The sequence below is a fragment of the Chiroxiphia lanceolata genome, chromosome 9 (genome assembly GCF_009829145.1).
Source record: "Chiroxiphia lanceolata isolate bChiLan1 chromosome 9, bChiLan1.pri, whole genome shotgun sequence".
Classification (NCBI taxonomy): Eukaryota; Metazoa; Chordata; class Aves; order Passeriformes; family Pipridae; genus Chiroxiphia; species Chiroxiphia lanceolata.
Genome location: NC_045645.1, coordinates 17,526,809 through 17,551,226, shown reverse-complemented (window position 1 = coordinate 17,551,226; position 24,418 = coordinate 17,526,809). Strand labels below are relative to the sequence as shown.

General features: G+C 39.6%; 2 protein-coding genes across 9 annotated transcripts in view; one reads left to right on the top strand and one right to left on the bottom strand.

Moving 5' to 3' along the window:
* The window catches only part of ABCD3 (ATP binding cassette subfamily D member 3), a 46,913-nt gene extending 40,046 nt beyond the window's left edge, over positions 1-6,867 (bottom strand). Inside the window, exons 1-2 of one of the 2 annotated variants that reach the window (XM_032695963.1) lie at positions 6,807-6,867; positions 2,306-2,372 (exon numbers count right to left, since the gene is read on the bottom strand). In XM_032695963.1, the coding sequence (XP_032551854.1) occupies positions 2,306-2,372; positions 6,807-6,852 (113 nt within the window). In that variant the 5' untranslated portion in view covers positions 6,853-6,867. Of the gene's footprint in view, positions 1-2,305; positions 2,377-5,577; positions 5,611-6,806 lie in introns of those variants that run through there. The other variant, XM_032695964.1, reaches the window with a different exon arrangement.
* Positions 6,868-11,979: 5,112 nt separating this feature from the next.
* The window catches only part of ARHGAP29 (Rho GTPase activating protein 29), a 49,629-nt gene continuing 37,190 nt past the window's right edge, over positions 11,980-24,418 (top strand). For 4 of the 7 annotated variants that reach the window (XM_032696822.1, XM_032696821.1, XM_032696819.1 and 1 more), the window contains exons 1-2: positions 12,598-12,815; positions 14,775-15,121. In XM_032696822.1, coding sequence (XP_032552713.1) covers positions 14,860-15,121 — 262 coding nt within the window. In that variant the 5' untranslated portion in view covers positions 12,598-12,815; positions 14,775-14,859. Of the gene's footprint in view, positions 12,073-12,597; positions 12,816-14,774; positions 15,122-24,418 lie in introns of those variants that run through there. The other 3 variants (XM_032696820.1, XM_032696816.1, XM_032696818.1) reach the window with 3 other exon arrangements.

The following is a 24,418-nucleotide window of genomic DNA, read 5'->3' as shown; positions in this document are numbered from 1 at the left end:
GATCTACAGATCTCTTTTAGTTTAATTTTCCAAAGATTAATTAAATTAGCGTATTCCTTCTGCTATTATAATAGCAAACCAGTCTAATGTTGGTCTACTTTGGGTAATGTTTCAGTAGTTTTGGGAGTAATGAAGAAGCATATTGGTACATGACAGAAGAAGCGTATTGGTACATGACACCTGAGAAACAGGTATTCCATTCCTTTCCTGTGGTATAATAAGGTTCTTTACACACAAAAAAAAAATATTTTCAGGGAAACAACTGTTTTCAATTCTATTCCAGAGTTTTTATCTATAACAACATGAATCTTTTACTTCACTTGGAACAGAATCAGGCAACACAAGCAAGCTTTTAAATTGTATTACAAAATACTTCATAAAATATGGTAGGAATAGAGCAAGTGCATAAGAAGGAAAAACTACTTGTTTTGGAGTTCCTACACTTACATATTTTAATGTTTCTAGTCTAACTGTCTAATTGGAAAAAGTATAATTTTTTTGGTTTACTACTAATTTAGGATTTGAATCTTGAGACCCCTCTTGGCATTCTGTGTGAATGGTAACTACAGAAATGAGAAATTTTGACCCAGAGTACTGGTTGACAATGTTTTGTGACAAGAATTTTTTATTTTCTGAATAGCTTTGCAAAATTTCAGCTGCCTTGTGGAATAACACTGCACATCTGATCATGAATTGTTACAGAAATTTACCTTTTTCACCACTAGTGAAAGCAAACCAGCAACACTCCGTTCTCTGTGCAGACCTTTCATTGTAAGGAAGCAATTAAAGATTTCACTCATAACCACAACTTATTACAATAAACAGTTCTTCATGTTTCTCATATCTGTTCTAAGTCTTTAGGGAGTAATTACATTTGATGACACTTAAAGACTCGAACTTTTATAGGCACAGTTACACCCAAGAAACTCATAAATCTTCATATGCAAATGAGCCTATGAAACTGCTCATGACCATGGGGCTGGGTGCTTAACCCACTTTCATCAGAAAGAAATCGTAGTGTCTCACTCCAGAGGTGCTACATTAACTGACAGGGATTCAGGCAGTGGCCTCCAGGTGAAGACAATTAAGCTATTCTACCAGATCTGGAATGTGTTGGAAGCAATTCAGTGACTGGTTATAAAGGAAGGAAGGAAGGAATGTGTCCTGCTTTTCCTTGTTAGGGCTTGCTACCACCCTAGGGATAAGGGAACTGTTTATTTTCCTCCTGGAGGGAAAAAAAAAAAAAAAAGGTTTTATGTTGGATGTGAAACAGGTGACCTGAACAACTTAACCCTTTTAACCCTTCTTACTGTATCTTATATATTCAACAGCATTCCTTTTCACAGCTTTTTTTCTCTTTTTAAATTGCATGGATGCAAAGCAGGAAAAATCCGATCTACCTTATCATTTGCCTGTAAGCTTCTCTGTCCATATGGGGGGCTACAGGAAATCAGTGCTTAACCATTGGAATAACAAAAAAAATAGTAAATTAAAAAGAAATCCATTTATGTTATGCATTCCCAGTGCAGAGATACAGGTCCAGAGTGGTTGCAGATTCTCCCATATTTGGTAACACTGCTACTGCACACTGAAAATTGAAAACAGAACTTCACAAAAAGGGAAAAAAAAAAATCAATGGAATTTTAACTACAGCCCTGTGCAGTCTGGCACCATGGTAAACCACACAGAGCACAAGCAAGTATGCTATAATGCATTTTGAACACGTCTTCCTGTGGTCATTTTGATGTTCAAAACCATATGCTGCTGCTATTTCCTTCTCTTTTCCAATTCATTTCACTTGTTACACAGTGGCATTGATGGAAGACCCATTCCTGCAGCTTGTTCCAATAGAGCCTGTCTTCACAGAACAGGTTTTGTGGCAGGAGCCAGATTCAGAAACCAAGAATGAATCTCATTACAGTATACATGACTCTCAGATATCAAAAGTAGTGAGAGAGGTAAAAAAAGAAAAAAAAAAAAAGGAGTAATTCTTCGCAGTGTCTGTTTGTCAAGCTGGGAACTCTCCCTGCTACAGGATCTTGTGTTTGCTAAAAATTTATTGTCAGGAGAGGATGACACATGTACATAGGAGAGGAATTCACTGAGAATTACTAGATATACAGAAGTCATGCTTGGCTCAGGAAGTTTCTCAGCTGCAAATGGCTGCAAGCTCAGGAATATATTTCTGTCCAATGTTTCATATCTCTCTTAAGTATCCATTCATGGCTATTATGAGAAGCAGGATACTGGTTCTATTGGACTCTTGGTCTTACCCAGCCTAGTCATTCTTATTTTGAAGCCTTACCTGTTTCCAGTCCCATAGTTCCTTCTGTGTAAATTCTGTGTTCTCGGTTTTTTAGTGATGAAAAATCCTTGCTTAAGAGATAAAGTACCAGAGATTATTAAAAAAAAACCCTTATACTATTGAGATTAATGCATAGCTGAATAAATTTCCTACACTAATGCCTTCACTTTTGAGTATTTTCAGTCACACATGGATTCTGGCAGGTTATGTGAAGGACATGATCTTTAATGGTGGTGTCTTTCACTATTACATACTTGCTACACTGTGATAAACTATGTTATAAAAAAGAAATCATTCTATAGTACCTTTAGATATGTGAGTAAAAAGATAAATATGGATGTCAATTATTAGTTTCCTTTTGAAGCATTAACTGTCTATGTCTATATTCTGAGCATAGCAATAAATATACTTTGAAGAAAAGATAGCTGTTGCTTACAAAGTACATGTACACATGTGACCATAAAAAGCAGTACATATTTCTCCTTTTTATTTCCTTTCCAATTTCTTCTTGTCGGAGAAAATTTTTGTTTCTCTGTCTGATTTTGACCAGTGTTGTTGATTTTCTGCATATCTCCTACCTTTGAAGTCTTTTAGCGTTATCTCTGAGGATTTTCTTTTAGATTTTCAGCTTCCAGCCCTTACAAGAGCATTCTCTGACATACCTTTTGATGTTTTTGTAGGTCACTGACATACAGATTTACCTGCCAGAGGACTTCAAAGCCTGTAATGCTTGGCAGCCAAGCCTGTCTCAAATTTTTCTATTGGTTGGAAGAAGTTACTGAAATTAGATGGCAAATGCTCCAGCAACACTGGAGTCACATTCCTACGCTAAAGAAGATTGCCAGTGTGGCTTTCTTGATTATATGCTGCTTCGTGGCTGCATCTTGAACTGGAAGCTATCTGTCTGAAGAGGATGGTCTCCAAAGCTGCTCCACACAACAGCAGCAGGGTGACAAGGAGGAAACCACCCCAGGTTTGTGGCCTGCCTTTGGTAAAGACCTCTGGTTCTAGAAGAATGGAATTTTCATCTTTGTAGACTTGTACCTACTTGGACTGCTCTTCCCCAAGCAGCTACTAGCACTGTCTACCAAAGCAAAAGGACTATCTGCAGTCACCTTGACATGACATGAGGCCTAAGCCTTCTCACAGGGGCATCCCATCTTTGTGAATCACGGGGCAAGCTGGGGTACTCTCAGGGAATCCCCATGTGTGCCTGTTGCCTAAAATTGGCTCTTAAATGAAACCTCTAAGATTCAGTTTTTGAAGTTTTTTACTTGTTGTTGACCTATAACTGTAAGCATCATATTCGATTATTTTACCTGGGCAAGATGACAGAAATAGATCAGTTCTATTACTTTAACCCTTCTGTGATTAGTATCATATTTCAAAATATATACTCTTCTTTTAGATACAACAATTATATTTTCTCATTATATACGCATAAAATAATAATGGTCCTGATTTTGTACATATTATTCAGTAAAGAGTTTCTGGAAAAGCAGAAACTGGCTTCCATTACACAAGAAAATGTTAAATAATATAAAATAACATGGCATTTAAAACAAGGCCGGAGTCTGTTCTCACATCTGTTATTCAAATATTATATTGCCATAGCATCTGCTGTCTTGCAGCTAATCAGATTCATCACTACTATTTAAAACAAAAACAGGAAACAAAACAGACAAACCACTGTTGGTGTTGGATTAGGAATTTTTGGGCCAAATCCAGTGAGAAACTGATGGGCTATAACACTTGGTGTCCCAGCCCATGGCCTGCAGGGAATTCTGCATTAGGCATCTACACTCCCTGTATTGTGAATCAGAAGATTTAAGAGCCTCATTATAGGACAGCTGAACAACCTGTGCCCTGAGCAAAGAGCAGTTAAGGTCAGTAGGAAACCCCCGTCAGGAATTCAGGTGCTGCACCAAGGCTGAGAGCCACTCAGGAATTGTTCTTGGAACCAAGCATCTACAACTGTTCTATCAGAAACTGTACAGAGTACACTATTTTTACTGAAGCTTTTGTAGAGTAGTTCAGGGATTAGCATACTCAAAGATATGCCAGAGGCATCTAGTAACTTGCTCACCTTTAAGGGGCCCATACCTGTACGTTTTCTATTCGCATTTATTTGTATGAGATCTGTTCACATGGTCAAGTCTCACAACTGCATGGCAGATGTTTCTTTCCTCTGTTTGTAATTATATCACCTGAGTGAAGATCCAATATTTTGAAAGAAACTAAATACTGGGTACATAAGCCCAGTTAGAGTAGTGAGTCTTCTCCCAGAAGCTTTGTCTGAAACTCATATTCATGATCAAGAAGCATTCATAATTGTCAGTGACAGAGTGACCAGATTTTTTTAGATGAGAAATGCCACCAATGAGTTATGTAAACTGTTATGTAGGACTAGGAGCAGAGCCCTCTCCTGATGCTAGTCTAGAGACATGCTACAAAATTCTCATGACAATATTGCCTCAGGAAACTGATCCGCATTCACTGACACAAAAGACACAGGCAACAGCACTGTACTTTCAAAACCTATGAACACATCATAATCACTTTAGCAATTTCATTGAACAATATTATACCCTCTAGCATATATATGCACACTAGTGCTCAATAAAATGTGATGTCATTTTAAAGACCTCAGTTAATACAGGTGATTAAAACTACTGTATCACAAAGTAGATTGTAATACTTAATTTGTTAAGAAGATGGTAGAAAGAATTTGGGTGAGATATTCAGGTTATAAAGTCCAGGATGAAAACTACAGAATGAGCTCCTTGTACAAAAAATACTTCCTCAGGTAATGTGACCAGCATATGAAATTCAGTAAAGCTTTAGATCAGCCGTACATTATAGCTGGATTATGTTTTCCTAGCCTTGCTAATATCATGGTTAGATGCTGCCTCTATAGTTAGAAAGAAGAGTAATCACATAGCTCTACTTTGGCACAGAGCTTAATTCTCTCTGAGCTTTAGTAAGGGTAAAGTATACCTTGCTCTGTACTGATGAGAATAACTTCTATTTTCCAGTCCTTTCTGGTCCTGAAGTACCAAATAGTGGCCATTAATTACACACAGGAGAATGCAGTTCATCACCTTTCCCTCGCAGTATCTGAGCACTCCCCTAGCGCAGTTCGGATATATCTGTTGTAACAACACACAGAGCGAGGACGCTTCGATTTCACTGTGATTAGCTCAATTGTCCCTACCAGCCAAAATCAGCCAGCTTTGTGCTTTAATTACACTCATTAAATAAGGCTCACTTACTTTATTATGAGGATACATATACTGAGAATATCTTATCTTGGTCCAGTTGCAGTAAAAGACAGTGTTTTTCTCATATAATTGCAAGCAGCTAGAAATAGCTTTGGTTTAACTCTTCTTGTGTATGTTTTCTTTCCCCCTCCACCCAAGCTGGGGAAAAAACGCCCAGAAAACCTACAGAATTGTATCTGAAACAGTTAAATTGACATAAAAACTGAATATGAAACAGTTTCTTCCTGCACAAACTGCTGAGATATCAACAGTGCTGATCTTTAGCTGAATCTCGCTTTTTTTGTCTAGGCTCCAACGTAAAAATATGAACCCTGGCAACAAAACTGCATGTGGAAGCCAAGTAGAGTCCCTGAGACTAGCACAGAAAATCCTAAGCCACAATGAGAAAAACTATTCCAGCTTCCCTAAAGCAGGTTGTGAGGTTACAGCTCCCTACCCCATCAGAAACTAGTACACTCGGGTTTGCCAGCATCAAGGTAAGCCATGCTTGCTGTGTTGGCAAAATGATCCCAGTGAAATGCAAGACCTTTAACCATAAGAGTTCTTTTAACCTAGACCATTTTTTCAGGTCTGGATTTGAACAATCATGACACAACATCAGTGGCAGGAGAAGGAAGGAAGTGGCAAAGCGTAGATCTGGAAATAGAAACCACTTAATCACATGTAGTGCATTTGATTCCTACTTAAGGACCTTACCTGCTCTCCCAACCTGAAGTACACTCAATTTTTCCTCTAACAATTGTTCTTTGCCAGAAAGAACAGTGTATGTTAAATAGTTCTGAAACTATGGAGGATTACGGGGTTTATTTGCTACATTTGAATTTACTTAACCATTGTGTTAATAATTAGTCAAATTTGGGGGAAGGAAAAGTTTCTAGCCATGCTATTTTTTTAACCTTATTTATCAAACACTGTAACTACTAAAACCTGTCAAGAACATACAAATGAGTTTTTGCTTTCAGGCTGAGAGCAGCGACAGTCAGTGCTTTCAGAAGGACTTTGTATGCTTCAGAGCAGTGAGACAGAAACCCCGCCAGCAGCAAGAGCCCTCCCCAGCACCCTGCAGGCCTGGCACCACAAGGGCTTTCAGAAACTGGGTGACACTGTCTCTGTATCGTATAATCTACTTCCAACCCTTAATTCAAATCACAAAGCCAGCAGAAGCTGCATCACAACCCCGTTCTCCTGCAAGGCAAATCCAGCATGACAGTTTTCCTTACCACCTCTCTCAGCTGGCAGGCAGCAGCCCTGCTGCCCAGAGCACATCAGACCAACAGCCGCCCAGCTGACAGCCTTTGGCAAGATACCACCGACAAGGAGTTCCCAGCCAAACCTCCTGTTCCCTGTAGAAACAGGCTGTTTCTCTGCTAACCCTTAATTGTTGGGCTTTCTCTCCCTTAAATCCTGCTGGTACCGGTAGGGCAGGTGGGGCTAACCGAGCCAGGGTGGTTAGCTTCAGGCCTCCTGGCTCCCAGAGCAGCAGGTCGCTGTGCCGTAATTACTGTTGGTTAATAGTGTGTTTGGCAAGCTGCGAACGTTCTGGAAGTTGTTTCCTTCATACAGTCTTCCTCTCATTCCTCACCACCCACTGTTCTCCTTGGCAATTGCTAGTTAAGGTGGAAGTTTTTTAAGAAACTGCTTGTTAAAAGTTAGGAAATGGGGTGCTGCCCATGCCATTGGCAATCCTTTTCCCCGGAGGATTAGCAAATGGAGTTGTTCTGTGTCCAGTTGCATTTCTCACATCATGCTTCCAGCCTTGCATAATTTTTGAGGAATAATTTAGGATGTTATGTAGCTCATCCTGAGCAGTGCAGGATGCCATATAAAAATAGGGAAGACCAGAGAATGAGCTTTAAATTAGATCAGTTGAACTAACTGAAAAGAAAAAGTCAATAATTTGGGGGCATCAGGTTTGAGAATAACGGCTCTGCATTAAGCTAAAAAACAGCTAGATCATCTGAGACAAAAACCAGGCAATAATTGTGAAATAGAGGAGAGATTAGTGGATAAGAGGGCTATTAACAAGGGGAGAGGTGATTGAATGATATCTCCCATAGAAAAGAGGCCTAGTTCATCATGCTAAAAAGCATGAAGGGATTTATCTTGGGGGTGAATTGCATTGAGCCATTAAACAAAAAATACATTTTTTAATACCTGCTAAAGCTATGAATTTCATTTTCTTTGCTCATTTTTTGAAGTGTTTTGTGGTCTGCCTTGAAGATTAGGACTGAGAAGAGAGAGATGGCTGTGAGAAGGGAGATGGTGTGAGAAGCACGTCTGCAGGACATGGGGTGCTCCTGTTTTCTATCAGTTGCCTCTGCAGGTTCATTCCAGTGCATAGTGGCTGCTGCAGTTTCACCCACGTAGCTCCCCTAAGGGCATTTGGTGCACTGACTGAAATGTAGGATGTTCTAGGAAGAGTGCATGAATCTTGTATCTTGATGGTTTCTCAGGTATGTGGGTGGCATTTACTACAATCAGAAAGACGATCTTGTGAGAGAAAAAAATAAATCTTCTATAAATCATCAGTAGATGCAGTGGGGCTGGGGGATCAATTTTCTGAGTTTTCTCAGACTTTATACAAATAATTTTCAGACTGTTCATTAAAACTTAAAATATAGCAGAGGGCAAAGTTGTGTTTTAGCAAAAATGTCACATTATTTCCTTTAACAGAAGCTGAGTCTTGAATGGCTTTCTGATATACCGATTATGTTAGCCCTTTGCAGGAGCCTGTATATAAATTCTTAAAAAGAAATGGTTTATGGAAATACTTCTTGAGAGCAGAATTCTGCTCACTGGAATGTAAGCAGAGGGTGGAAACTTCTACCAAGTTTACCTCTGAGAGTAGTTCGTTAAAAATTATTTAAAGTCATGCTCAGTGTGTGGCCAGGCTCGGGGTCCTTGCTGTTACTTCCCTTGCAGACTTGGCTGTTAACAATAGTAACAAATATCTAGCTCTGTATCGAATGCTTATTGCTCACAGCAAGCGATATACTCAAAATTTATGTCTTCCAATTAGTCTAGAATATCTGGCACTTCTGCAAATACATAGAATACAGACAGTATTTTGAAACTGATTCCTCGACTAAAGTCACTTTCCCAGTTCTAGTTACATTAATGGTGCAACCTAGAAATGTTTCTTTTCTTAACAGCGATTGGAAGCTGCAATGTAGAACAGCTTTCATCATGCAGGTACTTCTTTAAATTTCAAAGGGACTTTTTGTGTGAGTAAAGTACTATTTAGCACTAAGAAGAAAGAAACGTACTGGGAGTTTGTTTTTCTATTGGTTTGTCTTTTATATTGTCACAGAGATCTGCTATTGCTTTTATTTAACTGTGTACACATGCTCTATCAGGAAAAAAAACCTGTTAAAAGAATCATACCAGTGGCTATTAATGAGTTAGAGATTGCAGTGGCTGCTCTCAGGAAAAATCAGCATTTTAAATGAAAACAAATTCAATTTTGATGTCTCTTCTTAGAGATTGTACTGTTGTTGAGATTGTACTATTTTTATTGCCCCAGTCTTCCCTAGTTGCCTACTAACTGATTATTCAATGAAAGAACTGATTATTTGTTCCAAGCAAACTATGATAGTTGGATAAAGTGCAGAAAAAGGTGACTTTAAGCAACCTTTCACCTGCTCAGCTTCTGTTTATGCCCTGAAGCCTGCATTAGTGATGATGTAGATTATACTTAGCTAAAAAAGGGGCGTTAGCCCTGTAAACTAGTAAAGGATGACCAACATACAGCAGCTGTCAGACCCTTAATCCTCCTTCCAGTTTATCTGCTGCAGCAAAAGTTGCAACCTGTGATGTACACAGGGCCTTTTATGCAAGCCATATTTTCTTGAAGGTAGATCTGTTAAGTTCCATTTCTCTTTCATGTAATATTTTCCAAGGCAGTTTAGGAGGTAATCAACACTAGACAGTCTGGGACATGGTTGCAGCTGTTTTGTGCTAGATTTGATTCAGGGGGAATGTGGAAGACTGTATTCAATTTGGCAGCCAAACTGAAAATGGGGAGGAAAAAAGCTCTGAACAACGAAAATACAAAAGGACAATTGTTTGTTGTTTTACTTTGAGGAAAACCCAAAACTTCATTTAACATTCCCATAATGTGGCAGATGTGGGCTCAAATCCTATTTTCAAAAGACGTTTGAAGCTAGGCCTCCCACAATGAAGAACACTTTTATGTTTCAAATCAAAAGTAACTCAAAAATATTTCAAAAGTATAAAAACATGTAATCCTAGTATTTCTACTTCTTTGTCACTTTTAGTTTGACATCTGGGACTGGTTTGTTTGGGGGTTTTTTCAAACAAACAATTCACCAATAAATTTGCTGAATTCTTATACGGACACAGGTTAGCTTATGTGGGAGCTGAGATGAGAGAGACAAGACTAACACACGGAGGGGCTGAGGCATAATGAAGTGTATGTCTACTTCAGAAACAGTGAAAGGCCTAGAGCTGGATATGTACTTGGAAGAGCTCAGTTTGTTCTTCCTAGCATTTTCTAAAACGTGCCTGGGAATGGTATAGTTATGGCAAGATGAAGTCCCTCCTATTTTCAAGAAGCGTGTCTGTAAGGACAAGACAGTCTGCTGTAGCTACATGATTTTCTTTTGAACAAAGATTTGACAGACCAAATGGTATCCACTGCTTTGTATTCTATCTATTGATAAGTATAGGTGGAATTTCTTGTTTATCTTTTTTGTTGCTATTGAATGCTTATCTAATGGTTTCAATGACTTTTCCCACAATAAACCTTTAATGCTTTTTCTGATGATGTGATTGCTGGTTGTACTATTTAACTTGCATTCCCTGCCATAGTTCCTTGCTTTCACATTAAATTAGTTTACAATTGTTTACTCTGGCCTGATTTTGACATCTGCAGGATCAATTAACTGAATGATCAAAATCTTTTTGAAGCTCAGGGTATTGTTTTCTTTGTTTGCTTTTTTTAGAAACTTAAAGAATTTATAACACTGTAAATGTCTGAATTTACATCACACTTTATTTAGGATTTTTTCAAGGTGAAGAAAAGGTATTGAACAGTGCTTAGCATTGACACTAGAGATAAGAAATGTCACAACTTGTTTTAGTTTGGTTGCTTAGTTTAAGGGTTTGTAAATTCCAAAAGAAATTGAATAGAATTCTTCCAAAAGAATAAATTATGGTAAATATGGAGAGGAAGGATGAACCAAGGAACACATTGGTGCTCTAACACAAACTCTCGCATGGGTAGTGTGCTGGAATGGCTGGGGAAAGGATGCAAGGATGGGGAAAATCCAGATGTAAAGCCCGAAACTGGTAGAGGAACTGGGCTAGGAACTAGATACTGAGGGCTTTGATACTTTATTGAAAGTATGTCCCATTCCAGAGCTTGGGCATTGGATCTAAGGTTGCTGAATTTAAATGGCCTTTTAATATTGAGGAAGAAATTGTGGGTCTGTAGTCCCTGCCTCTAGAAGATGGAAAAACTACTGTTGCCATCAGTCACTGTGAAATCATGTAAGAGAAGTCTGTACTGAGGTATAAAGGTCCTTGTGTCACTGGGAACTATTTGAATTTCTGCATGACAATGATGCAAACACCTGCTTTTCCAAATTCTCCTTAAGCTGAAAAATGTGCACGGTATCTGCACATGCAAATAAATGCAGAAGCAAAATTATGCCAAAATTTGGGCTGTCTGGATAGCTGAATCCACTCCTATCCTGCAGGCATAGACTGATGTTGTATTTCGATTTTGTTACTGGTTATATTTTCTTAAGTAGCCAACAGAGTTTGTCCAAGAATAAAAGCAGGCTGAGTATAGTAGAAAGCAAAGTGTGTGTCTGTGCACGCACACATTTCTCACTCGTAACAATACTGGAAGCCGTACAATGAATGATAAACTGGATTCAGGAGTAGAAAGCGTGGGAGGTTGAGCATGAGAAATATATTCTCTTTGCCACGGTGTTTTTGTTTCTCGTTGGGCAAATCACTTAAAAGTAAATCCTGTTTTGCCAAACACCACGTAGCCTGAATTTGGACTTTTCCTCGCTTCTGAAGCTTGTTTTGTGTACACCAGTCGCTCCTGCCCAGCTCCTTTCCCCGAGCTTTGCCCACACGCCAAAGGCGCGGTCGGTCTCCGCTCCTGGTGGGAGGCGGGGGCCGGGCGGGTGCTGCTGGCGGGGCCGTAGCCGGCGCACGGAGAGGCCGCCGGGGCGGGATCCGGAGGGCGCCCCGTCCGCTCCCGCGCCCGCCCCGCCATTGTTCCGTCACCGGCCCCTCGCGCCCCCGGCTCCGCGCGCGCGGAGGGCGCGTGTCCCGCGCGCGGCCCCGCCCCCGGGGCGGTGCCGGCCAATGGCGGGGCGGGGGCGGTGCTGGGGGCGTCGCGCGGGGCGCGCGGCGGGGAGGGGAGCGATTCATGGGCAGCGGGGCGGCCGCGCCACGGGCCCGCGGGGCCCGGCCCGGCTGCTGCCTGCGCTCGGCCGCTGCTCTCCGGTAAGGGCCGGCGGAGGGAGCGGGGACGCGATGGGACGGGACGGGACGGGGAGGGGGTGTCGCCTATCGCCGCCGGGAGGAGCTGCGGGCGAGCGTGTGGGGCAGGGCGGCGGTGAGTGGCCGGGGCAGCAGGGGCGGCTGGAGGGGCCCGGCGCTCCGCTCCTTTTGCCGGTGTGGGTCTGACCCCTCCGAGCCCCACCGCCCCGCCCGGCGCTGCCCGGCGCGGTGCCGGGCGGTTCCCCGAGCGCCCACCTCCGCCCTGCCCCGCTACCTGCGGCGGGGCCGTGCGGGCTGGCGGGCTCTGCCGCGGGGCAGGGCCGAGCGCCGACCCCCGCCCGGGGCACTGGGGGCGGCCCTGCCCTCGGCCCGCCAGCGACGTGGCCCCTTTTCCATTTTACCTTTTTTTTTTTTTTTTTTTTTTTTCCCCGTTCTTTTTCCTTTCTTCCCCTCCCTACCGGAGAAATTGTGCTGGGAGAGCAAATTTCTGAAATATCTGGCGCTTTAGTTTTTTTCCTTTTTTTTTTTCCATCGGGACTGGCAATGGCTCGCTCTGAGCCGGAGGAGTCTGGAGGCGTTTATAGCAAAGCTGGTGGACGCTTTTCATTTTCAAAGCCAGAGTCTCCTGAAGAAATATGAAACACTTCTCAGTAATGAAAGGCATGTGTTCTGGGAGAGAAACTTTTCCCTATCTGCCTTGTAGCACAGGAGGAACAGACGTAAGGGCTGATATTTACGAGGAAAAGGTGCCTGTTGTACTAAGCTGCTCGGTTTTCCTTATGCTGCTGCTTTACAGCAGACGTTTCTCTCGAGTTTTTCTAATTCAGAAACGCTTTGTCATCACTCTTATAATTTTTACAGTACTGGCATTATTGTACTGCTTGTACAAAAAAAAAAAAGGCAACATCTCTAAAACAACACATCTTTAAAAGCGTGGACTTGCCACTGGAACAGGTCTAACACATCATGCTACTTAAAGTTGACTTTGAAGCTGGTAGACTTAAAAGAGGCTTGTCTTTTAAATAATATGAAAATATCTGTCTCGATATAAATAGCTATCACACTTGTTAAAAGGAGGGAAGGTTATGTGGCTTGTTTTGCCTTAATTGCAAGGTGGAATTGCAAAGCAGCTTTATAGCCATGAGAATTATATGTGGGAACAGAAGAAACTTGCTTAAACACTGTGTTTAATGTAAACCTCACTTCAGTCTACTTGAGGTGTTTGGAATTGCTTAATTATCTGCATTATTTGTATAGTGTCATGTGTACTCTTATAGGTACAGACTTAAAACAGTAAATAGAAATTAGAGCAGTTAATTTGTGTTAATTCTGAAGTTTTCTTCCCCCTCCCCCCAGCACATGCTCCCTGGAAGGCCTGCCAGATTAATTACAAAAACAACTGCTTTGACCACATTTCCTCTGATATTTTTAAATTGCAAAGAGAAATAAAGCAGAAATAGTGGAAAAATAATTGAAGTGCATTAGAGTAATGCCTATAGAAATTCATAGTGGGAGTGTTCAAAGTGTTACAGGTGCTACTGTTTCAGTTGGTCTAACCAAACACATGCAGGAGAACCCGTTTCAACCTGCATGTTTTAGTTCTTAATAACTTCTATTTTTAGGTAAAATAATTTATTTTGAGAAATTACTGCAGATGTATCTGCGACCTACGTTAACTTTCTAGCTGTCATGTTCCAATTTGGTTTTTGGTTTTTTTCCCTGGGGTGTTTACGCTGGAGTGTAAACACTGAGAATTTCTCCTGGTGTTGAGAGAACAACAGCAGGCGTTGTGGGAGCTGCTGGAAGCGTACCTGACTCTGCCACCTGCAGTTTGCTGCTTTGAAATGAATCGCTTAACCCAACATGGCGAAATTAGCAGTAGCTTTCTCTTTTTTTCCTAAATGAAAGGAATGCAGGTAGTTGCTTACTTATACTCCCCCAAATTTGTGCATTTTTATGGTAGAACTTTTAAGGTGGACCAAAACAGAGCAACATCTTTCAAGATAACTGCACTGAGATTTGCAGATAAACTTTGATACTAGAATATTTTTCAATCTCTCCACTTTCCTATGTTTTTCCTTTGATTGCTTTTCATAATAAAAGATAGCAGCCTGAAAAGCCCACATAACTTCTTTCAGGATGTTTTCCTTTGTGAGACAAACTGTGATAGGTCATGATGACTTGTTGGCACAATCTGCACTAAGAAAACTCATCCTATCAGATTAAGGCTATTATTTTAAGAGACAGGATGCTGAATACAGGTTGGTGGTTCATGCAAGAGGGGATGTTGCTCATGGTCTATATCACATCAGGTGTTTTTGCAATTATATTCAGTTGTAATAACATTTCATGGTAAAGAATAGGTCTTGGTAAATATAAAGAATGTGATTTTTAAGGTTTGCAGAATAAGTATTCATGGCAGAAACTTTTCTTATGAAATAAGCATGCATCATAAATAGCTTTCGAAATAATTTCTACATACCATTGATTTCTTTTATGCAACAATCTACCTGCTATATGAATTTAAATAACTTCAAACAGTCGAAAACCTTTATAATACTCTGTTCAGCATTGTAATACAAAGCAGTATCATCTTGAAAGAAGTTTTGGATCTCGTCAGTACAAAAGTATTGCTTTGTATATATTTCTGTACTAATCAGCATTTTTCCTTCTCCTCCACCTCCTTCCCCCTCCCCAATTTTCAGGGGTTTCACCTTTGGCTCATCAAATGGGCATTAAGTGACAGTGAGTGTTACCTGCGAGAGCTCCATAAGCGCGGCGGCTGCTGGGATGTTGCGACAGAACGGTGGAAGTAACAAGCGTGGTTTGGGATTAGCCCGACTGTCTACCTCCAACTTCTTCACCATCTCTAATTCGGGAAATTGGGGAATGGGGCGCAGCACCAAGAGCAGCTCTCTGAGCAGCATTAGCTCCAATTCTGACTGCTATGATAATCCTGTTGTGGATCCAGAGTATATCATGCAACTGGTGAATGATGTCAGAAAATTTGCAGATGTGCTACTCTACTTGAAGGAAGCCATTCTTTCAGAAGGTGTGTCAGTTGTTCTTAATTCTTAGATTTTATGAAACTCTTACAAGTCATATGTTTTAACTAGTGTTTACTGTGGTTGTTCCCCCCTGCCCTTTACCATTTATCCTCCCTTCCTCTCCCCTCCCCACCCCCAGCATGATGATTACAGGAAATCGTGGTTTTTAGTTTGGGTTCTGTATTTCCTCATCACAACAGTGCAATCTCTTTCATAATCGTAACAAGGGAAAACAGGCTCTTAGCAGCCTGCTTAGGCAGATGCTGAAAGTTAGTGAGACCATCAACTGATTAGTCTTTAACTGCTTGAATGTTTTTTCCAATTCCAAACAATTCTCTTACTATTTTGGTGATGTTTCAGTTTTCTAGGCTGGTTTTGTTTGGTTTTTCGAAGTCTTAAATGCTAGTAATTTGAGTTTTAAGGTAGAATGTAACTCTGCACTTTATTCCTTTGCAAGAGAAGTATTTACCGTCTTCTACCAGCAGGTGGAAACTGCAAATTTTCTTGCTCGTGAGAGGTGTGTGTTATTGTGTGTTTCTGTTCCATTAGGGGAATGGCATTAGCGTGGTTTTGGTCATCAGGAGGAAAGCTTTTATCTAATTTCTACAGAAATATTATTAGGTTAATAGCTGACATGACATCCAGAGCGGTTTTGTGTAAGATGTCCTGAGTGCTGAGCATTTGCGGTCACCTCTGTGTTCAAGTGAGTGTGCACACAGCTGAAATACCACTGCCAAAAGGTGTAAACAATTAACAAAGCAATAATTTGACACTAGTGATCACTTTGTGTCCACAAAGTTTTTGCTGAGCACACAGGATGAGCAGTTATTTGTGAGGTTGGGTGGCTGGTGCCTACTGATGCTGAAATGGGCATCCTGTAGAAAAGGACTGCCAAAATATTAGTGTTCCAGTTGCCATGCAGCAGCAGTTAATTAATGTTCAGTTTAAAATTTTGAACTCAGAAGATCCAAAAAACTAACATGGAAGACAGGAGTTGTTGTCTTATTTTTTACTATATTATAGAATTCATTTGTGAAACAGTGTTGTCCATTTAAAGGAGAGATGTCCATATAAAGGAGAGATATTTCTTGTCCACAGTTGGGAGTGTTCTTTTGACCTCTGTCCATATAATACAGTGAGTTCTGTAATATTGGGCTTGCTTATTGCGGGCTGGAGACAACATCCTGGAAACTGCGTACTCTGGTTTGCATTTATTTGTCTTATTAATCTTTGGAAATGTTTACAATTGTCCAAAAATTAACAAAAACTTATGAAAGTTGTTCTTACACATGAAATTCTGGTTTTTAATGCTTGCAGCTTACCACCATCCTGAAATTAGTTGCATTAATTATTCCAAGGTTGAATCAATTGCAGGGATGGGAAGTTTATTTCTTCCTTTTTATACAGCATTAATCTATCAACTGGTTGTAGACTTTGTTGGATAGTAAAACTTTGCTCTAAAATTTATTAAATATGAACCAAAATTAAGTTTTGCTGCTAGTTATGGGGGAAAAAAACAGTGTATTTTGGTGTGCATATGCTGCATGTGTCTGCAGGCAGTTCAGAAGTGGCAAATGTAAGGGGTGTAACAGGGTTGCATCAGTGTTTGTATTTGCCTTTTAAGTGTTCCTAGAGTCTTTCAGCCTCTAACCACTATTCCCTCAGCTTCTACATCAACTATTAATTGTATTATTGCCTCTCTGGCAGATTTGTCTAAACTCTTCTGATGCACAGTAGCTTCACTTTTGACCACATGACTCTCCGTTGTCCAGGGCCAGCCGTTCCGCTGTGGGGTCTGTGTTGGCAGGGGGGTCTGTGCCTTGTGTTACCTGCTTGTGTTACCTGAGCTGCCGTGGAAGAGCCCAGCAGTTATTCGCCCGTGGTTCATTTAACGTTCATCTGATGTAGTGATGCGATCTTGGATGAAAAATCTAAGATATTTTGGATGATAACATACATCCGTGTCTAAATTAGATCATAAGTGCCTTGGGCTTACAGACGTGAACTGTTTTGTTACAGTGTTAATGCAAGTTGATATGTAACCTGAAAAGTAAGCTGAGATCTCTTTTAAAGGGAGTGTTACATAAATGAAATGTTTGGTAGATGTCAAGGCTATTTCTCTTTGCATTTCTTATGTTAATATGATTTAGTTTCTTACAGTAGTCTAATTGTCATAATGCTGAATAAATTTTGGATACGTTTCAACAAAGGTAAACTCAGCATTGTAATTTAGTTTGATTATTTTTCAGGCTCTTGCTCAACAAAGTTTTCTGTATAAACTGAAATCTAAAAACTTGGAACCTCTTTGCTGTACCAATTAGGAAATGTGTTTCTTAATGATACTTCATATAAACCCCAGCCCCCACCTCAAAAAAGCCCAAACCCACAACCAACCAAACAAAACACCCTAAACCTACAACAAAACACCCTCTGAATGTACCTGCAGAGTTTAAAAGTTTGTCATCTGTTTGGACATGAGGGAGCTGCAGTTGCCTCTTGTGTTGAGTGAAATACCTTGTGTTCCATACACTTCAGTTCTTGCTGTCTTTTTAAAATTCCTTTTTGAATCTTGGCCTTGTATTCATTGAATATAACATTCTGTTATTAATCATGCAATCTAAGGTATAGGATCAAGATACTTTACCATTGTCTTCATTAAGAAGAGCTCTGGGCAGTTTTTGAACCTAGGTAAATGTGGTGTTTCACGAGAAATTTTGTATTTAATTCTACTTGATGACAGGCTGAAACTGTAGCTGTTGTTAGTGCAGCTGATGCAGTTAGTGCATCCATCTCTTGGTCCAGTCTTCAGGTGAATTTCCAGATGAGCAAGATTGTCTCATGGCTGATATTAGTAAGGATAGTTCTGTTGTCATCGTGGTTTTGTGTTTGAACTGAAAGGTTGTCTTCGTTTCTGTCATTTGTATTTTATGAAGTCAGAGATAATTGAAATATATTAAGGAGACTAAAAATAAGTTAATCTTCTTTCTTTTCTGATGAGAAGAAAATGAAAACAAAATCTCTGCCTGGAAGGCCAGGCTTGAGAGTATATGTTGAATTAACTTAGAGGACTCAGATCATTACCTGTAATTTGTGCTACACTTAGAGTGAGAATCTAATTGATGCCTTCAACTTGTACCCCTCTTTGGAAGGGTAGGACATACAGTGAAGTACAGTCTAAAGTCTGGAGCCATCTGTGTTCTTCAGAGGTAGTGGCACTCAAGATAAGAACCTCCCATGGTAAAAAATGTTTTAGGAACTGAGAAATTGTTTGCCTCCCATGGAGACCTGCTGAGGGCTTAACCGCCTGACCACAGTATTGAAAATACTTAAGAATTTGAAGTGTGTGAGGTATATTTAAGGTAAATCCTATAACTTGAAGAGGTTAGTTCTTGTCCTAAAGCAAGGGGTTAATGCATCTGCAAGTAAACTATGTTGAATTTTGAGGCTGGGTGGCTTCTATATGTGTAGTACATTCTTTTGAAGAATAGGAGATGTGGGATAATTGCTATATACTGTCCAATCTTTCCCAAAGATAAGGATGCCTGTACCTCATAGAAGTTGTATAGGAAGCACATAAGCCACTTTTTGGGAAAAAATATGCAGGCCCTACCTCTTACAAACTTGTATTAGAGAATCTATCAGTGCAAAAATAGTATTGCTTATTGCATTATTATGCGAAGTTGAGAATCTATTTAATAGGTATTTACGTATCAGATTGATGACTACAGTCTGTGCTTTTACTTTATAGAATAAATTTTACTGTTGGCAAATAATGCCACTGTATGGTCTTTGCTTAAATGAAATTCGTTCACTCAGGTGTAAAAGGACCACACAAAAGAATATTTAGGACAGTAAAATATCTTCTAACTAGGAACTCAGACTTAGTATTTCACCTTTAAACAGTAAATAGTAACTTTTACTTGTATTGCATTAGAGAGGAGGAAAGCATTCCTGTTTCCTTACTCTGAAGATAGTTAGCTACTAGTTTTGTGACATCTGCTTTTTTTTTTATTTTATTTTTTTTTTAAGGAATGTAATGTATACTGTAAGGTCTGCCCTTGGGACTGTGGGAAATACTGTGTTTCATTATGAATAGCTCTCAGGCTAAAATTTGCATGTGGTTTAAAAGTGCAGGAGTAATTACACTTTAATATATAGTCTTCTTGACTGTACTTTAGAATATATTTTGGAATTATTGCTTACTTTATCACGAACTTTGAAGTAATCTTCAAAGTGTCATATTGTGTGCTTCATGTGGGTAATTCTGCATCCTTTTCATGAGCAAAAACTTTTTTCCTCAAGTTCATCCCATCTTCAACTAATGTAAATCGTAGTTCTTTCAAAAATGCTAGTATGCTGGTTTTCCAGGTATTTTAGAAACCAGAGTAGTAAGATAAAACCTCTTACCTTTCCTCACGAATTTCTCTGTGAGGATCAGATTTTGCCTATGATTTCTTAGAGTTTATAAGTTTTTTTATAAAGTTATAAGTCTTCTTTAAAACTGAAGCAGAGTAACAATACTGGTGAAGCTGGATGACCTGGTCAGGAATGTCTGCATCCTCTGTATGGTAGCACCAATACTTTCAAAAGAATCAGGAATGCTGCCTAACTTGAAACCTATCAGGTCCTTATTTTTGAAGGATAAGATATTCAGCCCAGTGGGACAATTTTAGAGGTGTGTCAAGTTAAATAGTTTCCTGAAAATAAGGAACTTGTAATCTCCAGTGACTTCAAAACCTTCTTTTAGCACCGTGGAGATGGGTGTTAATCGCATGCTACACTAAAAGCCAGAAGCCATTTGCTGAATATAGTACCTGAGGCTCGAAGATGAATGATTTCTCTTCAGCCCTTCCTGGCTTGATAACATATACTGTCTGTATTTTTAGTATAATTAAGGCACTGTAGTATTTTTAGCATTTGATTTTTATTTCTATGTTTTCATATAGTCTAAAATATTAATGTCCTTCTTCTGAGGTGGCGTTTGTGAAAGTCAGTTTGCTCTGTTTCATTAGGGAAATCTGAAGTTCATTACCTATTGCAGTGAAGATTACAGATTGAATTTATGATAATTTATAATACTGGGTGTAATTTTGCTGTTTGTTCTTTATTCCAATTTTGATGTTTCTCAGTGAAAGGTGCTGTCTTTGATACACCCTTAAACTAGATGTATTTACCTGTCTAATGACACATACTATGAATGCTTGGTAGGTGGGCAAACTGCTCTAAACAAGGATCTCATAAAGTGTTTACCTTTCTTTGCAACAGTTTCTGGAAGGAATGTTTTGGGGGGTTATATTTATTTTGTTCCAGGGAAGCTGGACTGATTTCTTTAAACTTTTTGTGGAAGACGGTTCTGGTTTTCTGCTCAGTTGTATTTTGTGTGATAAATAAAAAACCTTTATGAGAGAAGGATAAGTAAAATGCTACCAGGGTAGCTAACTTTTGGGGACTCTGAGAACACAGCGATTATCAAATGTGTAAACAATCTGCTTGTGAATTATTAAATGACCTTTGAGACTCTTAGAAAAAGGCAGAGGAATCCATGTGGCACAGTGTAGCACATTGGTCCTCTTATTCCATGTAGCACAAAAAAAAAAGGGGGAAACAAACTAGTTAGGAGCTAATAAATCATATTACAGAATTAAAAGTATTTGAGGATGTTGAAAAATAGTCTGAAGTGGAATTTTAATGTTTTTCACTTCCGGAATCTACCAAAATGTAATTTACTTGCAATATCTGAAGAATAATTCTGTGATATATTACTATTCAAACTCTATTAAAACTTGGTCCACAAGGAACTAACTGCATGCTTTTTAATGTATCAGCCTGTAATATGATTATTCATCCTCTTGCTGAACCAAATTAGGTGTTAAAAGGTGAATTCTGACTATTTGAATTTGCTGCTTTGGGTGTTACTGTTCCCATGGCAGAGTTAGCAGAAGTGTCCTTGTGAGCTACAGTACCAGGGAGACCAGGACTAAACCAGGCTGGGACAGGTATAAGGCAGCTGGGAGGAGTGACTTCTGAAGGTGCTCCTGCCAAAATTCCTTTCTTTCCCTCCCCACCAACAACTGAATTGTTGGTAACTGGTTCTGTAACTTAAAATCTACAAGATGCATCCAGAACCACTGTTTTATCTGTTTAGGACTCTGTTTTAAACACGTTAATAATCTATTTCCACAGCAGCTTATGGAAGAAACTTAAGTGTGAGCTACTGTGATCTCACTGCTGCATCTTCCTGGCACTAGCAGTAGTTCTTTGGTGACTGCATAGCAAGCCAGCTTTGGGGGCATATCTGCCTGAAATCTAGTCCCAGGAAGAAAAAGAACTAGGTTTTAGCAAGATGAGTTCCATGTGCTGACTGTAAGGTTGTACTGAGAACCAGCCAAGAGGGAAAAGGTGGCTGGCCAAGGAACAAGGGGCCAGAGGTTAAAATGGAACAAGACTGTGAACTCTAGGCAGAATTGGTGTGGCATTCCACCCTGGCATCCCAGCATACACTGCTATACCCTGTACCAATTCTTTTATGTCCCTTACTGAATGTGAAGTTTGATGGGGGTATACGAAAGGTGGGGTGGTGGTGGGGAGAACAGCAAGCAGAAAACGCCCTTTGTAGATGGCAAATTAATTGATCACTTTGGCGCTGAGCTTTTGGCATATTTGAATTTGACAGTCTCTTTTAAACTCACCTTCCTAAAACCCATTTCTTATGTGCAAAGTCATATGTGCTTCCGATCTTTCTGACCTGGAAGTTCATTAGTACACCCTTTCATATACCTCCAAGTAGTAGTCACTGCTAAATATTAGTTCTGTCAATTTGAAATTGTTCTTTCACAAATCTGAAATAGTCTTTCAAGCTAAAAGATGTAAAGTATGTAAACAAGGATAAGAACAAAGTAAATACTTCCTTAAATTTTTTTAACAAGTAAAATTACGAACCTAAAGCTTATAGTAGTGGGTTTGCTTTGTTGGGTTTTTGGGGTTTTTTTTAACAGCTTCTGGTGTGTTTTTTATGTCAAAATTCAAAGGAAGAAATTATTTGGGTATATGAACTGCTTCTCTTAGTGGAGTTCTAGGACCACAGCAAGCCAGAGACGTCCTGGTCGTTTTCCCATGCTTCCCTTACTTTCACACCCATGCTTCCCTTACTTTCCTGGTCCCTCACATGAACAGAAAGCACTGAGATCCCTGCCTGTGAATCCTGTTCCTGTCCAGTACCAGATTCCTCAAACTTGAGAGGTTCTGCAAAGAAAACAGAAGTTTGTACAGTGTGAATGAAGACAAACCCATAACAATCCAACAAAAAGTAGTTTGCTTGTCTCCCATAAACTTTGACTGTGTAGCTGCAAGCATGCTTTTCTCCAGGAATGTTTCACTTAAGCTGGGAGAGAGAACTTTCTACCTTTCTTTCCATTTCACTCCAGGTGATTCCACAATCTATTTTGGCCAAGCCTTCTGTTTTCTCAGAGTCTATCTTGCAGGCTTTTTTTAGGAAGTCTTGGACTTTCAGATGCTGTGACCAGAGCCAGAGGAACTGGGCATTTTGTTTTGCTTTGCATGTTTGCAGTGATAGAGCACTGCTTAATTCATCTGCAGTCATGGAACACTTCTGCTGTTTCCACTAATCTGAACAAGAGGAAAAAAACCAACCTCCTCTGGAAGTTGAGTTCAAGCAAATCTGTGTTCTTCGTAGTCAAAGTGTAAGCTGCTTGTTAAATGCACATTGCTAATGTTGGATAGGAAATGCTGTTTCTTCAGTTTCGGGGAAGATTGAAGTTAAATAATAACTTAGTGGGCCAGGAGATAAGTTTGTGGCTGATAGTACTACCCCTCCCCCAGTTGCATACTCCACATTCCTTCAGAACAAATGTTCACTTGTTGCTATAGTGTCTAAGATCAGCAGTCAGGAGGGGGGTGTGCATCTTGAAGGCCTGTGAGTGTTTAAAATGTAAAATCAACCCTTACGTGCAGTCCGGATATTTTTGTTGACTTAAATAATTAGCATATCTCTATTTAGGAAAACTCTGAACTATTTATAAGAAAGCTTAAGCATTTTCCATTTTTATGTTGCTTTTGAAGTGCAAAAACTGTAATACCAGGGAAAACTCTATTCCTCTCCTTTTTGCATTTCTGATGTACAAAAGGATCTCAAAACACTTACAGAACCTTAGCTAGTTTGTTAATTAGAATTACCTTCCCTTTCCATCACAGCAACTAGAGTAATGAAACTGAAATTACAAGATTAGCAAGATGCACGGTGACTAGTGAGGAAGAGGATGAATAGTCAAGTTTTCTGTTTTGAAAGTAAAGCTAGACCTTTCAAGCAAAAATTCTTCTAATATAGTTTGAAGCTTAAGAAACAGGAACATTTGAACAAAAGAACAACTTGTATCTCTCAAAGAACTCTGCCTTAGCACCTGAAGGATAAGATTTGATCCATATCCAGTGTGAAGTCTTGTGTTCTAAACAGCAATTCCCATGTAGATGTAGGAGCTCTTGTGTTTAAAAAACAAAACAAAAATCCCTCGCCCTAAAATAGTTTCCTGCTCTTAGCAAAACCTATTATAGTGTATCCAGTAAAGTATTCCATTTTCTCATTTTGCTGATGAAATCAGTTTATCAAAATTGCAACTTAAAATAACCATAAGAATAATTTTGGTATGCCTGACAGCCTGGAGTTGAGAGTTGTGATTGTCATCTTGATGATCTTGACTTCATGGAGATTTCATGGACTAAAACATTCCTTTTCCACCAGTTTCATTGGAAGTGTTTGTTCTTATTTATGTAGCTCAGTCACAGAACTGAAGCTGACTTGTTTCTTAATTCTGAGCAGTCTGGCAATTGCAGTGATTTGATTATGTTAGATCTAATGTCTTGGTAATGGATTAGAGTTAGAACTGCATGGTAGGATAGGAGGTTTGATACAGAGCCTGGACCTTGATCTTCATAGGCAGCCACTTCCCTTTTTAAGGAAAGTAGGGATTTTATGGGGACTCATTTCTTTATCTGCTTTAAATGCCCCTTTTTGTAGAAGATTGAGGTGATTCATGTAAGGCTGTAGAAAATAGTTATGTTTGAGTTAAACTTTCATCTTAATGACATTCACTGCAGAACAGTGTAACTGCAAATCCTAGGACTTGACTTTTTTTGTAGAGGCTGTGATTTAGCTGGACAAAGTATTTTTCCTTTTTATCCTTTTTTCCTTCTTTACTGCTTGCATACTTTCTTGGACTAATTTTTAAAAGTATGATGGAATTTTTATTTACCAATTCTGGTTATCTTTAGTTGATAAATCTGTTTTA